The sequence below is a fragment of the Gorilla gorilla genome, chromosome 20, assembly GCF_029281585.2.
Source record: "Gorilla gorilla gorilla isolate KB3781 chromosome 20, NHGRI_mGorGor1-v2.1_pri, whole genome shotgun sequence".
Classification (NCBI taxonomy): domain Eukaryota; kingdom Metazoa; phylum Chordata; class Mammalia; order Primates; family Hominidae; genus Gorilla; species Gorilla gorilla.
In genome coordinates, this window is record NC_073244.2 from 7,187,940 (window position 1) to 7,205,000 (window position 17,061).

Sequence of the window (17,061 nt, forward strand, 5' to 3'; positions counted from 1 at the left end):
ACAGCCTTTTTCTCGCTGCCTTTGCCCTGGAGTGGAAGGAAGGAAATGAATGGGGAAGAGGGAGAAGCAGAGAAGTAGCCTCTTCTAGTTCTTTCTTCCTTCCTTTCTTTCTTTTTCTTTTCTTTCTTTTTTTTGAGGTGGGGTCTCGCACTGTAGCCCAGGCTGGAGTGCAGTGGCGCGATCTCGGCTCACTGCAACCTCCACCTCTCATGATAAGCGATTCTCCTGCCCCAGCCTCCTGAGTAGCTGGGATTACAGGCATCCGCCACCACACCTGGCTTTTTTTTTTTTTTTTTTTGAGATGGAGTCTTGCACTGTCGCCCAGGCTGGAGTGCAATGGTGTGATCTCGGCTCACTACAACCTCTGCCTCCCAGGTTCAAGCGACTCTCCTGCCTCAGCCCCCTGAGTAGCTGGGATTACAGGCACCCACCACCACGCCTGCCTAATTTTTGTATTTTTAGTACAGACAGGGTATCGCCATGTTGGCCAGGCTGGTCTCAAACTCCTGACCTCAGGTGACCCGCCCACCTCGGCCTCCCAAAGTGCTGGGATTACAGGCGTGAGCCACCATGCCCGGCCTGTATTTTAAAAAATATATTATTTGTAATCAGCTTGTGCCCGACTTCCTTCTTTGGGCCACATTCTGTGCATTTCTTCCACCCACTGCTTCATTGTTCATTTATCCAGTCACCAATAGATGGATGTGTGGTTATTTCAAATGTTCCAGTGTTATTTTGTTTTGTTTTGTTTTTGATAGAGACAGGGTCTTGCCATGTTGCCCAGGTTGGTCTTGAGTTCCTGGGCTCAAGTGATCCTCCTGCTTCAGCCTCCCAAAGTGCTGGGATCACATGTGTAAGCCACTGAGCCCAGATTTTTTTTTTTTTTTGGCAGGGTTTGGCTCTGTGGCCCAGGCTGGAGTGCAGTGGTGCGATGTCGGCTCACTGAAACCTCCAACTTCTGGGCTCAAGCCATCCTCCTGCCTCAGCCTCCAAGTAGCTAGGACTGCAGGTGCGTGCCACCAAACCTGGCTGATTTTTGTATTATTATTATTATTATTATTATTATTATTATTATTATTATTATTGTAGAGATGGGGTTTCGTCATGTTGCCCAGGCTGGTCTTGAACTCCTGGGCTCAAGCGATCCTCTCATCTCGGCCTTCCAAAGGCTGGGATTACAGGCATGAACCACTGCATCTGGCCAGTTTTATTTTAAATGGGGTTTTAGTCCCAGCTACTTGGGAGGCTGAGGAGGGAGGATAGCTGGAGTCCAGGAGTTCAAGGCTGCAGTGAGCTATGATTGCATCATTGCACTCCAGCTTGGGCAACAGAGTGAGAGCCCGTCTCAAAATAAAAGAAAAAAAAGTGTTTTGTACTATTTGTCTGTGATCTTGTTCCTTGTATTTTTTTTTTGAGACGGAGTCTTCCCGTGTCGCCCAGGCTGGAGTGCAGTGGCACGATCTCGGCTCACTGCAAGCTCTGCCTCCTGGGTTCAAGCAATTCTACTGCCTCAGCCTCCTGAGTAGCTGGGACTACAGGCGCCTGCCACCATGCCGAGCTAATTTTTTGTACTTTTAGTAGAGACGGGGTTTCACCATGTTAGCCAGGATGGTCTCGATCTCCTGACCTCGTGATCTGCCCACCTTGGCCTGCCAAACTGCTGGGATTCCAGGAGTGAGCCACCATGCTCGGCCCTTTTTTTCTTTTTTAAGAGGGAGTCTTGCTCTGTTGCCCAGGTTGGTGTGCAGTGGCGCGATCTCGGCTCACTGCAACCTCTACTTCCTGCCTTCAAGCATTTCTCCGGCCTTAGCTTCCCGAGTAGCTGGGATTACAGGCGCCCACCACCACGCCCGGCTAATTTTCTTTTGTATTTTTAGTAGAGATGGGGTTTCACTATATATGTTGGCCAGGCTGGTCTCGAACTCCTGACCTAAATTGATCCTCGGCCTCCCAAAGTGTTGGGATTATAGGCGTGCGCCACCTCACCCGGCCTTGTTCCTTGTATTTATTTAATTCTGTGATGATGAATAAATCAAACGATCAGGCTGTCAATGTGCTGTGAGATTAAGGAGAAAAGCAGTAGGCAGCACGTACCCGGTTTTACAAAACCCTGCGGGTCACCTGTTTACTACCGTCAGCCTAGACCGGTTTTTCCACCTCCTTCTGCTGACATTGGAGGACGGGTATCATTCTTTTTGGGGGGTCGTCGTGTGCACTGCAGGGTGCTGAGCGGCATGTCTGGTCTGGACCCACTCGATGCCAGCAGCACCCCGCACTCAAGTTGTGACAACCAAAACCGTGTTTTCAGACATTGCCAAGTTATCCCCTAGGGGGCAAAGTCACCCAGAAGAAGAACCACTGATGTATGCAATTAACAGATGCAACTAAAACAGTATTTGGCTATTAATAGTAATAGCACTTGGGGGGGTCAATAATATCTTTTCATAGTCACTGAATTTAGTTAATTGTTTTGATTTGATTCCAGTTCAGCCCCGAACTGGGTGACCTTGGCCAAGTGACTCAGCCTCTCGGACCCTCGGGATCCTCTTCTGTGAAATGCGGACAGGGGAAGGAGCCTCGCGCGGGACGCTCACGTGCCGTTCCCGCTCCGTCCGCTCGCCTGGGGTGCGGGCGGGTACACTCCCACTCCCCGCACCGCCCCACGCGGCTCCACCGCTTCCGAGCGGAGAGTTAAAGAGGAAGCGGCAGCCGCGCCTGCGCCAGCGGTGCCTAGCCCGGAGCGCCGGACGCGCACGCGCGCACACGCACGCAAGCCTGCACGCGCGCGCACGCACGCACGTGGCTCGGCCCGCGCGCATCCTACCCTTGCAGGGGCGGGGCCAGCGCAGGGACTCCATTTCCCAGCGTGCCCCGCGGCAACGCCAGGAGCCTCCGAGGAGAAAGGAAAACGCGCGACGGCCCCGACTACGGCGGCGCGAAATCCGCCGCAGGGACGCACGCACAAACGGAATACCCCTGGATCCGCCCCCGGAGGCCCCGTGCGGGAGCGCGCCCGGGCGTGCGCAGGGGCGGCGGCGCGGCGGCGCGGGGACGCGCGGTGACCGTTGGCGCCGAGGGGAGGAGGCAGCCGCCGCTGCCGCCGCCGCCGCCGCCGCCGCCGCCGCCGTTGCGCAGATCCGGGCCGCTGCTGTGGGGAGGGCGACGGAGCGGGTGACCTTCCGGAGGCGGGAGCGAGCGAGGAGGCCCGGGAGCGCCGAGCGTCGCCGCCGCCGCCGCCATGAACAACTCGGGCGCCGACGAGATCGGGTGAGGACGAGCGGCGCGGGCCTGCGTCTCCGCCCCGAGCCCGGCCCGCCGCTCCCCGCCGCCCGGCCTCAGACGCCGCCCCCCGGGGCCGCCCCGTCAAGGTCACGCCGGCCGGGGGCGGACTCGGGACCCGGACTCGCCGCGGCTTCGCGCCGGGGGCCCTGGACGGGTGCCCGGGGTCTGGGGGGGTCCTGGCGCCCCCGCCGCCGCTTCCCGGCTTCCCGTCCTGGGGGACCCTGAAGGAGAGCCTGAGGGGTCCGGGGGGCCCCGCCGCCGCCTCCAGACTTCCTGGTCGGGGGAACCCCGAACGGCAACCTGGGGGGGTGTCCTGGGGCGCCCGTGCCGCCGCTTCCCGACTGCGCGTCCTGAGGGACCCCGAATGGGAGCCAGAGGGGTTCAGGGGCCCCCGCCGCCGCTTCCTGGCTGTGGCGGCCCCGAACGGGAACTTGGGGGGGTCTGGGGCGCCCCCGTTGCCGTCTGTAGGCTTCCTGGCCTGGGGGACCCCGAATGAGAACCTGAGGGGGTCTGCGGGGAGTCCAGGGCGCCCTCGCCGCCGCCTCCCGGCTTCCTGGCCAGGGGGACCCCGAACTGTGGCGTGGGGGGTGGTCCGGGGCGCCCCCAGCGCGCGCCCAAACTTGGCGGGCGGCGCACGTGGCGAGCCGAGGCGAGGGTTCCGGTTCTGCCACCGCCCAACTTATCCCACTCGGGGCTCCGGGCTCCCCGCTCCCATCCCACCCCCCGTAAAGTGGTAAGGTCGGGAGGGGTTCGCAAACCCAGGGTCCGGGGGGCTCGGGTCAGCCGGGGCCTGCTGTGTTTACGTTGCCTCGGCGCCTCCCCGCCGGGGGTGGGCTGGAGCTGCGGAAGGGAGAGTCAGCGCTTCCGAGGCGGCGACGGGCCCGCGGATCTTTGCTGAGCCGAGGCGTCCCCTCCTATAGGGGCCTGACCTGCTCCGGACCCCGCGGGGCCGGGGAACCTCATTTCGCTGTGCCCCGGGGCTCGGCGCCATTCTTTGGTAGGAGCGGCTCCTGCAGCAGCGACGTTGTTTTAGAGTTGCATTCTTCCGGCAAAACAGTCTGGGTTGGGTTTCCTAGTGGTCTGGTGTAAATTTCTCGGTGCCCTTAGTTTTGAGCAGCGCCCTGTGTTCTCAGCGCTGGGCTTGGCTACTGCGGGAGCGGTTGCTGCTAGAGGGTTGCCTTGGCAGGCGCCTCTCGCACCAGCTACAGGTCACATTTGTGGATGGGAAATGCCTTTTGTGGGTTCTCCCCCTCCCCAGACAAAACAAAAGAGCACCTTCCGTTGGAGAACCAGGATGAAAGCACTTAGCCCCTGCCTAGCCCGTGCTGAGTCCTCTCCAGGCACTTTGACTTGGCAGGGTCTGTGTGCCTGTGTGGGGGACATTGCAGGGATGGGCCTGAGCAGGGAGTCCACCGGCCATGGGGGATGGAGCCATCGACTTTGGGGTGAGGCAGGGAAAGGGCTCCCAGATGGGGTACCTGGGTTAGGTCCATTCAAGCCGCGGGTGAACGTGGGCCCGCTCCACCGAAGGCGTGGCTGTGAGGAGGCTGGAGAGAGGTGAGGGCTCCTGTCCCCTCCCTGCATGGACACCCTTGGGAAGTGGGGCAGCTGGGGTCCCAGCCTGGGTCTGGAGGGGTCCCACCCACAGCACAAATAGGCTCGCAGGCCACCCGGACGCCACGGGCTGCGTGGAGGAGAACTGGAGTGCATGGACCCTGCTCTCCTCCCGGGCTGCCAGGAATGTCCACTGCTTCCTAAGTCAGACTCCTTGGGCAAGAAGTGTTGCCACAGCTGCCCCTCGCATGGGAGACCGGCTTCCACTCTATGCGGAGTCCACAGTCTACTCTGATCTTGATGTGTGGAGTTGTTGTGTGGGTGAAATGCTTGTGACCCTGCGAAGCGCCCTCCTGGCAGGTCCCCTGCAGGTGCGGTGGGTGCCATGCGGGAGGGTGCTGAGCTTGGATGGAAGCAGGCCCTCTCTGCGGCAGATGGCCGCTCTCAGGACGCCATGGGTCTGCGGTGTCCCTTACCCACTGGGGGGGGCTCGGCAGCCTGAGGAACTCCCTCTTCCTGATGCAGAGCCCTCACTGCTCAGTGCCATGAAGGAGGCAGGAGATCCCGCCGGACCCCGCTTGGAGGGCTGGGCCTGGAGCATGCATGGGTGCGGGGTCAACGCCTCAGGAGACTTGGAGCTTGGGAGCTCCCTGTTCTGGGACACTTGTGGCCGTCCAGCTGCTGCCCTGGGAATCCACACCTGGAAGGTGGGTTAGGGAGCCATCCTTGGGGGAAGCTCTGCTTTTGAGTCTGAGAAGTCGTCCCAAGTTTCCAGGGTCCCTGTGCTGGCTTAGAAGTCCAGGTAAAGCCTGATGGGGGATGAAAGTCAGCTGAGGCCTGCCGGTGATAACGGATGCCTTACACACACCGACTTCTAGTCAGCTTGAGGGGGGCTGCATGCAGGAGGAAGCGCATACGTGTGGTGGGGTGTGGGGAGTCCCTCTCTGGATCATGGTGGGTTTGGCACGCGGACCCTACATGGTGGATGTGATGGACAGTGTCCTCATTTGGGAGCGGGGCCTGTCCTGGTCCTCTTGCGAAGGGTGGGGGACAGGCACTGACCTGTCAGGAGGGTTAGAGGGTTGGCACCAGCAGGTGGCCTGGAGCGCTCAGAGCACACGCGATCAGGAAGGCCTGAGTCTCCAGTGTGCCCTCCCTGGCCTTGTGAAGTCATCTTAAAGTCTGGCTTGAGCGCCTCTGACTTGGATTCTGGGAAGCTGACACAACGCCACCGGGGTCGCCACATCCTGTTGAGTAGCTGCTGGGTGCTGGGCGCCTGGGTGGTAGACCAGGTGTCAGGGATAGGGCCCATGCCCGGCTTACTGGGGAGAGGACAGAGGCTCAGAGGGGTCACCTCGAGGGCCCAGGCCATTGTGTTCTGCTGGCTTTCAAGGCAGCACACGGTCATGGAACTGGAGAGAGAGGTTTATGGAAGATTTTATCTGGTACACTGGGGAATGGTAAGACGGGGACACCTGGAAATATTGTAGGAAAGTCACAGAGGGAGGAAGGACTCAGCGGAGAGAGGAGAAAGCCGCCTCTGGGCAGCTTCGAGGATACCCAAGACTGTGGCCGGGGGCCATGCAGCTCAGAGCCAGGCCCATGGCAGGTCTCTGGGTTTATTGGGTGGCTGTGGAAGGAGACATCCTGAGTGGGGCTCCTGGCTGGGCCCCTAGAGGCCGTGACTACTTGTACCTGTGCAGAGTGAGCACAAGGCACCTGGCAAGATGTTGGTCAGGCCAGAGAGGGCCGTGATCCGGGGGAGGCTGTTGCAGTGTGGGGAGTGATAGGGAACCTCATGGGGCCGTGCCTGCCTTTCTGGGGCTCTCTTGGTGCATTTGGAGTTATTCTAAGGCAGGTCTCCTGGGCTCTGTCAGCACTCTGGCCTGGATCGCTCTGGGGCACCGTGGGCTCTGCAGGGTGCTGGGCAGCATCTTTGGCCTCCACTCACTCCGGGTCAGGAGTACCCCCAGTCGTGACAACCACAAATGTCCCCAGACATCACCCAGTGTCCTGCTGGGGGGAGAGCCACCGTCTGGGAGCATCTGTGCTTTTGGCCTGGTTCCCCCTGCGCTGGGGGCAGCTGCTCCTTGTGGTTTATGGCTTGTCCTGTGTCGGCTCCTTTGATTTCTGTGAATGGGCCTTGAGGTTGGATGTGCTCCTGACTGGCTCGCCTTGGCTCCGATGGTCTGGAGCAGGCCGGTGTCTAGAAAGGCAGCAGCATGGACCCTGGTGCTTGCCCTTCACACAGCGGCTCCCCAGTGGCCCAGAGCTAGCAGCAGCGCGCAGCGTGCCCAGCTGTGCTCGTAGCCTTGGCTCTAACCCTTGGCTTTGCCAGAGAGACTGAGGCACAGAGGAGTTGGGGGATGCGCCCGGGGTCACCCCAGGGGGTGGAAGAGCCGGAGCTGGGAGTCCACACTTCTCCACCCACCGCCCCGCACAGAGGGCGCTCCTGGTCGGGCGGCTGTGTTCGTGGTGCGACCCGTCAATCTGAGGTTGTGCTGTCTTCTGTGAACTGAGGCCTTTTCCCATCCAGCCCTGGTCCCCGTGACACCATGTCATGATGTCAGAATCCCTGAGAGCTGTGACAGGGCTTTTGGCAGAGGCCAGTCATTCGACAGATGCTTATAGGCTGAGCTTCCAGCTTGGCTCCAGGCGTTGCCAAGGAGGACACTGGTCCGCCTGGGAGGGCGGGGCTGGCAGGGAGAGGATGAGGGTGACCACAGTTAGCACCCAGGATGTGGGCATTCAGGGGCTCCTTCAGCACACAGCAGCGCGTTCCAGTTCACGGACCGCTCCTGTGTTCTGTGGACCCCACACCCTGCAGGCGTGGGCTGGAGGGGGGGCATCTGACCCTGCTGGGGAGAGGGAGTCCAGGCTATGGAGGGGTGGGCTGGGCTCACTGGCCTGAGGCAGTGGGTGAAGTGGTCCTGGTTCCCACCTGGTCTTAGGGGCAGGAAAGTCCCTAGAGGCTCTTCCTGATGCTCTGGAAGAAGAGAAGGGCTCCCCACACATCAGCCGCCACTGGGCCTGGACTTCTGCCTCTTGAGATTGTGCACGGAGCTGAGTGTGACTGGCGGAGCCCGGAGCCAGGTGGGGTCTGTGGGGAGGCAGGCTCCTCCTGGCTTGGTCCCCCGGCCCAGCAGGAAGGGAAAGGTCGCCTGCCAACTGCCCCCATTGAGGCTGCTGGCCCCGAATGGCCGGGCTGGCCGCCGGTTTTTGAAGCCCGCTCTGGTGCTGCCAGGAGGTCAGGGCTCTTTGTGGTCAGCCTAGGCCAGAGGAAGCCTCTGCAGATGGACTTTACGCATAAATACCGCACAGCCACCCAAATGGCATGCAGCAAGCGAGGTTGCCATCCAAAACGGCTTTTGCTTTAACAGGCAGAAGAGGGTGGCTGCGCCGGCCACCGTGGATTGAGCACCTGCCAGGTGTCGAGCTGCAGGTCCTGGGTGCCAGGCTTGCAGATCCTGGGAGATGTTCATCATGACCTTCGGTGGGCAGACTGCAAGCTGGACTCCAGGTTGCAAGGGAAGAAGTGGAGCTCGTCCCACGCCTCCCCCACTAACGAGAACACCCCTTTTGGGTTTGTGGGGTGTGAGGTCTGTAGGAGCCACGACTTCCAGTGTCGGAGATGCCATCAGCTGGGTGATGACTCTCCCACCCAGCGGGCCCCTCAGAGGCAGGGTGCAGGAGCCACATTGCTCGCCGACCCCTTCGTCTGCATAGGCCAGTGTTGCCTTGCCCCGTTAACGTCCTCGGTCCACACGCTGCCAGCCCAGGTGCAGGCTGAGCAAGCCTGGAGCTGAGGACAAGCGGACCGCCAGCCCCGCAGCAAGCCCACGAGAGCCAGCAGCTCCTCCTTTTGGCTTCTGCCCGCATCCGGCTTCCTGGACTCCGACGTTTACTTGTGTGAGAGTTGGTTCTGCTGCCTGGCCAGTTGATGGACAGTGGGAGGTGCCTGCCCAGGGCCCCGCATGTTTCTGATGTGCCGGCTTCTCACTCACGACCTGGTGAGGTTGGCAGCCAGGAGATTTCTTATTTTATTGATTAAAACATCCTGAGATTCAGAAGTAGGGACTTTGTGCCAGGGCCCTGGAGGCAGTCCCTGCCACTGAGGAGATGACCCTGCCTTCCGGGACTTCCTGGAGGCTTCTGTCTGTAGACCAGGGAGAAGGTGTTAGCGGGTGGCTCCTGAGCAGTAGTAAAGGACACGTGGACACAGGAAGCTTTAGCGTTAGAAGCTGCTCTCAAATATTTCAATAGAAACACACAGTGTGGCCGGGCGCGGTGCCTCACGCCTGTAATCCCAGCACTTTGGGAGGCCGAGGCGGGTGGGTCACCTGAGGTGGGGAGCTCCAGACACAGCTATGTGAAACGAAAGCTATCTGTTGCTGTCTCAGATTTCATAAGGACTGAGACTTGTTTCAAAAGAAACTGAAATTCTGTCTTGTTCTCAGTAATGAAAGTCTTTTATACCATAGTTGTATATATAACTTCTGACTTACAGGAAAATTACAAAAATTCCCATATCCTCTTGGCCCTGCCAGACTCACCATTGGCTGACATTTTACCCTTTGGCACGTGGTGCCTCTTGCCCCACCCCCAGTGAAGCGTGTGTGTGTGCCTGTGCGCGTGTTTAGATGGACCCTCACTCTGTCGCCCAGGCTGGAGTGCAGTGGCTTGATCTTGGCTCAGTGCAACCTCCACCTCCCGGGTTCAAGCAGTACCCCTCGAGCTCAGCCTCCCGAGTGGCTGGGACTACAGGTGCGCGCGACCGAGCCCAGCTAATTTTTGTATTTTTAGTAGAGATGGGGTTTTGCCATGTTGGCCAGGCTGGTCTCGAACTCCTGACCTCAGGTGATCCGCCCACCTCAGCCTTGCAAAGTGCTGGGATTACAGGCGTGAGCCACTGCACCCGTCCCCACTGTGTGTGTTTCTACTGAAATATTTGAGAGTAGCTGGAGACCGATGCAGTCCCCTTTATGTGGACACTAAGATATCTATTGTTTCCCAAGAACAATGACATTCTCTCACATGAACACAGCACAGTGATCAAAATTGAGAAAGTGGCCAGGCGCAGCGACTCACGCCTGTCATCCCAGCACTTTGAGAGGCCGAGGCTGGTGGATCACGAGGTCAAGAGATTGAGACCATCCTGGCCAATATGGTGAAACCCCGTCTCTACTAAAAATACAAAAATTAGCTGGCGGGCGCCTGTAGTCCCAGCTACTCGGGAGGCTGAGGCAGGAGAATCGCTTGAACCCGGGAGGCGGAGGTTGCAGTGAGCCGAGATCGCGCCACTGCACTCCAGCCTGGGCAACACAGCGAGACAATTTTTCAAAAAAAAATTGAGAAAGTATTTATTATTTTTTAAAATTGTATTTAAGAGTATTTTTTATTTTTTTAATTTTATTTAAGAGCATTTTTTATTTTTATTTTTTAATTTTATTTAAGAGATGAGATCTCTGGGCGGCTGGAGTGCAGTGACACAATCACGGCTCACTGCAGCCTCGACCTCGACTCAAACGATCCCCCTGCCTCAGCCTCCCAAGTAGCTGGGACTACAGGTGCCCGCCACCACCTGGAGTCTCGTTATGTTGCCCAGGCTGGTCTTGAACTCCTGGCCTCCCGTAACGCTGTGATTATAGGCGTGATCTGCGCCCAGCTGAGAAAGACGGTACTGATACCAGGTTATCTAACCCCCCGGCCCTGTTTCAGGTTTCTCAGCTGGGCGTTCCTAGCCCTTCCCCCTTAATACACAATTTTTGAAATTTAAATGAAGACCGAAACTGGACTGGTCTGACGAGTTCCTTCTGCCAGTGAGGTGGGGGTGGAGGGGGACTGGGCTGCTTGGAGGACACCTGCCTGTTACCTGGCTGTTGGGTGGATGCAGTGCTAACTACAGGCTGCTGCTTCTTCAAGCGACTTGGATTTGGTTTGGTTTTCAGGGTTTTGTGTTGTGTGTGTGTGTGTGTGTGTGTTTTTTTTTTTTTTTTTGAGACTGCTTGAACTTTAATTCCAAAGGATTGTGTAAATGAGCATTTTTCCGGTCAGTTCCAGCCAGGCTTGGGGGCCCTTCCTTCATGGGGTTGGGGCTGCTGCTGGCTCCTGCTGGGTGCCGGGCCCTGCTGGCAGGGATGTGGGCGGGGCTGGCCCTGACTCAGCGCGGGCACAGCCTATGGAGAGTGAGGCACGCGGAGGCCTCGCTCCTCCCACGGTCTCTAGGCCTGACCTCAACGCTCCCTGGCCTGATTGCGAAGGGTGCGTGGGAGACGCAGGATTTTAAGTTAATGAGGCCTCAACCTAAGCCTGTTGCTGTTGCGTGATCAGCATGGTTTTCCCTGAAATTTGCCTTTTCAGATCTCGTCTCTAAGGGTCAGGAAGCACAGGGCGGCTGGCACACCCCGCCTCTAATTCTTCCCGCCTCAGCCCTCCCCACCGAAGAACGGGGCTGGGGGGTTGCTTGTTGACGTTTTGAAGACGGCAGTGGGTGCCTTTCCTGTGGTGGGAACATGCTTTGTTTTTCACACACTAAATTTAAATTAGTCGTTCTTAGGGAAAAAAGAAGGAACAGGGACAAGCTCCTGGCGGTTGGCTGTGGCAGACTCTTCACCAGGGGCTGACTCGCGGGGGCTGAGTTTACAGGCCCCAGGTGGTGGTTGATGAGAGGTGATGAGTGTGCCAGCCACCTTGCGGGGGTCTTTCCTGGCGAGCTGGCAGGAGCAGGGAGGAGCACGTTGCTCCTGCTGCTGGTGGGGCAGTAACGTGTTCAACCTGCCAGCGACTTTTTTGCTGAAAGCCGAAGCCAAGGGTGGTGTGTGTGGTTGGCCGTCAGGGATACAGGGCCCCGCGTGGGAATGGTGCTTTCAGTGAGGCTGGCAGGATTCTTGCGGCTCAGGTGGGAGCTTTGGCCTGCGCCGTGTTTTGCTCTCTGGAGACCAAGGGTGATGATGGTGCTGGCACTGAGTCACAGCTGAGATTCAGCTCAGGGACTTCATTTCTGAATGCATGTCCTCTTTCCCAGGGAAAGCAGGCAGGATGGGAGAGTTGCCAATAGAACCACCTCTTCCCTGCCTCCTGGGCTTGGGGGAAGCTTGAATGACATCTAAGGCCCCGTGCCTGGGTAAGCCTTGTGGCCCATGTGTCTCAGACATGCCCAGTGGGTGCCATGGCTGACGCAAGGTGGCACAGTCCCCATTGGGAGTTGGCACAGTCCCCATTGGGAGTTGGCACAGCCAAGGCCCTGGGGCCACCTGGAGCGGCAGTGAGGTGGAAAGGTGGGTGGGCCCTTGGGCGTCTCTGCAGGGTCGATGGCGGACGCCTTGGGAGAGCTCCAGCTCATCTGCCCGGAGGAGACAGCCCCAGGATGGGGGTGGCGCGGGTCTTTGGTGGGGGCAGGCAGGAAGTGCCAGTGCTGAGACTGAATTTCAGGCCCTTCTCATCTGCCAATAAGAGACAGCCCAAGAATGGGGGTGGCGCGGGTTTGTCGGGGGTAAGTAAGTGAGGCCAGTGCTGAGACTGGAGCTTCAGGGCCTTCACCTTCATCTGTGGGCCTCTCGTTCGTTCACGAGTGCAGGCTCATTGGGAGGCTTCTGTCTGTGTCCCCCCACCCCCGCCCCAGGCTGTAATTCAGAGGCCGTGTGGCATAGGCTTCTAGTTTACTGTGCATCATTTCAGATGTAGACTTCTACATTCTTTTTCCTGATTATAAAGTACTTGCAAAGGCTGTAGAAAAGCGAGCCTGTGTCCCGCTTGGCAGCAGTGCAGGTGAGCGTGGTGCCGTCACCACTGGCCTGTCTCAGGAACTCATCGCCCGCTGCGCATGAGGTCGGCGTGCGGCTCTGTGGCACGGTCCTCTCCCCATGGCGAGGCTTGGGATCATCTTTCATGTCTGCGGACAGCATGGGCGAGGCTGACTCGCCATTGCCGTGAGCTTTGTATGCCGTCACGTGCACAAGGACGTTCGCGTCTACTGCTTCTGCGGTTTGAATTAAGACCTCAGCTTGGCTTGGATGGGGGCATTTCTAAGGCGAGCGCTGTCTTGATCCTGAATGTTTTCTCATTGAATCGCAGGAAGCTCTTCGTGGGCGGTCTTGACTGGAGCACGACCCAAGGTAGGTGGGGAAGGGGTGTCAGGTGGGTACTGCAGACGGGCTCTAGGACCTCGGCCTTCAAGTTGTGTCTGCCCGCCTCTTGCTACTGTCTTGGATGTTTTAAAGTCCTTTTGACGTTGTTCTGATTTCTGGGCAGGGGACAGAGTAAGTGTGTATTTGCTCTGAGACTGTTAATTTGGTATTTCCATCCCAAGTTACAGGGAAGACCTCAGGCTGCAGGTTCCTAGCTCCGGGCTGAGGTGGCTTGTGGAGGCAGACAGCTGTTGTCTGGAAGTGCAGAGGGCTGGGGGCTGGCCAGGCTGTTACTGAGTTCAGAATAGGAGGAAAGAGTGTGTAGCAAAGTCGGCGCTCCTTGGCCACTGCCAGCATTCAGAGTTGTCGTGTTTGCCTTGCCTTAAACGTTGCCTTCCTGGACGCCCACAAAGTCAGGTTGTAACCACTGGCCACTGCTGTGCTCACTGGCAGCCCCTGATTTACGTGAGGACCTCAAGTGTGTGTTGGGCAGAATTCCCCAGCGCTTCCCGTACACCCCCCACCCCCAGTGCAGCATTGCTCGGTGCGTGGCTGGTGGACTGGAGGAGTGTGCGTGCCGGCAGCACTGCCAGGCACGTGCCTAATGCTCTGGCCCTGTGTGTTTGTGTTTTCTTCCCGATTTCTGAGCAGAGACTCTGCGCAGCTACTTTTCCCAATATGGAGAAGTCGTAGATTGTGTTATCATGAAAGATAAAACCACCAACCAGTCTCGAGGCTTTGGGTTTGTCAAATTTAAAGACCCAAACTGTGTGGGGACGGTGCTGGCCAGCAGACCGCACACGCTAGATGGCCGAAACGTAAGTGCCGTTCTGGGAGCTCACACCCGCTCTCTGTCTCCCCTGTCCTTCCTCTGCTTCATTTTTTCCTGGACTGTGACCGATGTTTGCATTAGAGCATGTTTGAACGTGGGGTCGATTGGGAAGGATTAAGCCTTGGTGCTGAGGCTGGATATTGCAGGAGGATACAGGGTGAATGGAGCCAGCGGGGCGGGGCGGGCCGGGCTGCTGTGCCGTGGCTGCTGTTGTGCTGACACCCTCTTTCCTAGAGAAACAGCCTCTTATTCACAACCAGCTGATTTGAAATTTCCTGCAGATCGACCCCAAGCCATGCACACCCCGGGGGATGCAGCCGGAGAGAACACGGCCGAAGGAAGGATGGGTAAGGGGCTGGGCCGGGCGGCCTCCTTGTGTGTTCTCCACTCCACGTGGAAAGGAAATGCGTGCCTTCAATCTGCTGTTGTCGCTCGTTAAGATTGAGGGCGACACAGGTCTTCTGGGTTGGCACTCGAGCAGCTGAGGATCACCCAGATTTATCAGTGCCGTGAGTGTTTTACAGCCAAGAAAATTCTTACTAATCTATCTTAGGGAAAAAAAAAATGACATCTCATGCCACTGATTATTAGGAGCCAGTCAGCTTCCCTCTGTGCCCTGTGTGCCCTCTGTGCCGGGCCTGCCCCTCCCACTGCCTGGCCCTCCTCAGAGGTGGGCCATCCTTCCACTGCCGGGGCTGGGCCGGGCTGTGTCAGCTCGTGCTGGCCACTTTACTGCTCTACTTGAGAGCCCCTGACGTGGCAACTTGGGTTCTCTGACCTGCGCCCTGGTGCTTGCCTGGCCGACAGGGCACCGTCCTGGCATGGGGTCTCCTTGGCATTTGGGTCTCACCACCACCCACACCTCACCTTCCTCCAGCCCTGCAGTTCTCACACCGGCACCAGGAGCCTGGTGGGGCGGTGCAGATGGAAAAGCTCTTAGCCCCATAGAACGTGCTGGACAGTGCAGACCTGGAGGCCTGTTGCGGTACCGGGTGCCAGCCTCTCCACAGTGTGGGCAGCAGGGTGGGGTCTATATGTATTTACATCCATCTCTGTCCACATACACCATTCCTAAGGACCGGAGGGTGCGTCTCCTAAAATGACGGCCACCCCTCGCATGCACCCACCGTCAGCACGCTGGAAAGCGGCTGCAGGGAATCCCGTGTCATCTGTGTCCAGGCCGTGTTCCCAGCTCCAGAATTGTTTCACAAGTGTCTCTCATAGCTGGTTTTTTCAGACTGGAATCCAAAGTTCATATTCCATCTGGTTATTAATGTCTCTCTAGCTTTTCTTAAGATATAATGGGCACGTAGTAAACTGCACCACTTGATTCTGACCCATACACACACTCATGAAACCATCCCTACGGTCACGGCAGCGACCACTCACCCCACGCGCACACTCATGAAACCATCCCTACGGTCACGGCAGCGACCACTCACCCCACGCGCACACTCATGAAACCATCCCTACGGTCACAGCAGCGAGCACTCACCCTCAAAGGTTTATAGTCTCTTAATTCAAAGCAGTTGGAACAACTTAAAATGTGATGGCCTTGGATAGGAAAAAAAAAAAAGGATGGTTGGTGGGTGGGGGCAGGAGGAGAGCAGCCCCAGCCCCAAGGGCAGCCCGGGAGCTGGACCCGAGACTCCTGGCTCTGGCCACCCAGTGAGCGCCGAGGCCCCGGGAAGTGGTGCCCAGGAGCAGGCGCCCTTGCCAGTGGGAGGCCGGCAGAAGGGGCTGTGTGGTTTGGGCCAGTGTTTCACGCAGCTCTTGAGCTGCTGGAGGTTTCCGTAGTCATCGTTGTCACCTGCTGGAGATGTACAGCCTGAAATCCAGCTTCCTCTCTGCTCATTTTGTCGTCGCTGCTGCCTTTCCCCTGCCGTCCTAAAGTCCCTGCCTTCACACTGGACCACTTTTCCACGTGGCAGTGGTTGTGATTCGGAATAGCTGAGGCAAGGCACGCACTGTGCCGTGTGTCCGTTTAGCTGAAATGCAGCTCTGCAGAAATCCTCAATCCCTGTCTCCTTGGGTCTCTCTAGAAAAATGAGAAAGCGTCTCAGCAGAGCCCAGTGTCTTTGGACTTAGCGGGCTTGTGGAGTGTTCTGCTCTGGCTTTCAGCTGACTCTTAAAACCAGCGCGGATTGGCCTTTATGTCCTCGGCAGCTTGCGGGAGGGTTTGGAGCGTTCCCGTGTGAACTAACTGTCCTTCCCTTCTTCAACAGCAGAAAGGACCCAGGAGCGATAACAGTAAATCAAATAAGATATTTGTCGGTGGAATTCCTCACAATTGTGGTGAGACAGAGCTCAGGGAATACTTCAAGAAGTTCGGAGTGGTGAGTTTCTCCCCACCCCAGCAGCACTGTGGGGACAGAGCCGCTTCTGCTCAGTCCTGGGCCTTCTTGGGGCTGGAGTGGCCGAGCCACAGCTGCACGGGCCTTTCAGGCTGGGAGCTCCCTGTCTCGTATTTCCCCAACGCCTGCGCCCTCCGGAAAGGTGGAAAGCCCAGCCTTTGCCTTCATGGCCGTTTCGTGTCCCAGTAGGGTGGTTGGGCGGTGAACCAGCCTGACAGCCTTCAGGGCGGCCACCCGATTCCATTGTGAACACCGTGGGGTCCAGTGTCAGAGAAGGGCAGTTACACGGAAACGGGGTTCAGTGTGGCCTGGGCGAGCCAGCCCCAGAGCTGACTTTCCAGTGGGCAGGTGGGAAAATGCCCGAGCTCCGTTGAGCCCAGTGCCAGAGGGAGCTGGGACAGCTGGAGGGGGCCGGTGGGGAGCCCTCCTAGTCACCTGAGGCAGGGGCGTGTGGTCACCCCAAGGTCCTGCTGGGACTCACGCCGTGCCCCGCAGGTCACACGCCGAGCCCCGCCAGCAGGACAGCCCTGCGTGCCTGAGTACTGCGCACGTTCATCAGGTGGTACCTGAGGGTGCCACGGGCCTGGGCCAGGAACGAGAGGCCCTGAGCGGGGCCTGGAAGAGCAGGGTCTGCAGAGGAGCTGTGTGTGGCTGCCCCGCCACTTCGAGTGAGGGCCGAGCGTGCCCTTTGCTTCCCGCGTTTGGGTGGGAAGGGCTTCTGTGGGGTCTCCTGGCTCCCACGTTCCCTGCTAGGATGTGTGGTCGGCGTTGTTGGCCCTTCATGTCCGTCAGCACACACGTGAGCGGGGCCATGGGCAGCCTGGAGGCGGGTATCCAGACGCCTGCCCTGGAGCTGCTTCTCCCTGCCTGCGTCTGGCCCTGGGAGTGTTGGGGCTCCAGCCTTTCTCAGACA

The 17,061-nt window shown here is 58.4% G+C and overlaps 1 protein-coding gene across 18 annotated transcripts in view; it reads left to right on the forward strand.

The window, feature by feature from the left end:
* Window positions 1-3,122: 3,122 nt before the first annotated feature.
* The window catches only part of DAZAP1 (DAZ associated protein 1), a 27,435-nt gene continuing 13,496 nt past the window's right edge, over window positions 3,123-17,061 (forward strand). For 5 of the 18 annotated variants that reach the window (XM_055371081.2, XM_055371082.2, XM_063701921.1 and 2 more), the window contains exons 1-5: window positions 3,123-3,267; window positions 12,910-12,950; window positions 13,614-13,780; window positions 14,076-14,141; window positions 16,020-16,130. In XM_055371081.2, coding sequence (XP_055227056.1) covers window positions 3,239-3,267; window positions 12,910-12,950; window positions 13,614-13,780; window positions 14,076-14,141; window positions 16,020-16,130 — 414 coding nt within the window. In that variant the 5' untranslated portion in view covers window positions 3,123-3,238. Of the gene's footprint in view, window positions 3,268-3,435; window positions 5,544-12,909; window positions 12,951-13,613; window positions 13,781-14,075; window positions 14,142-16,019; window positions 16,131-17,061 lie in introns of those variants that run through there. The other 13 variants (XM_055371083.2, XM_055371084.2, XM_055371087.2 and 10 more) reach the window with 9 other exon arrangements.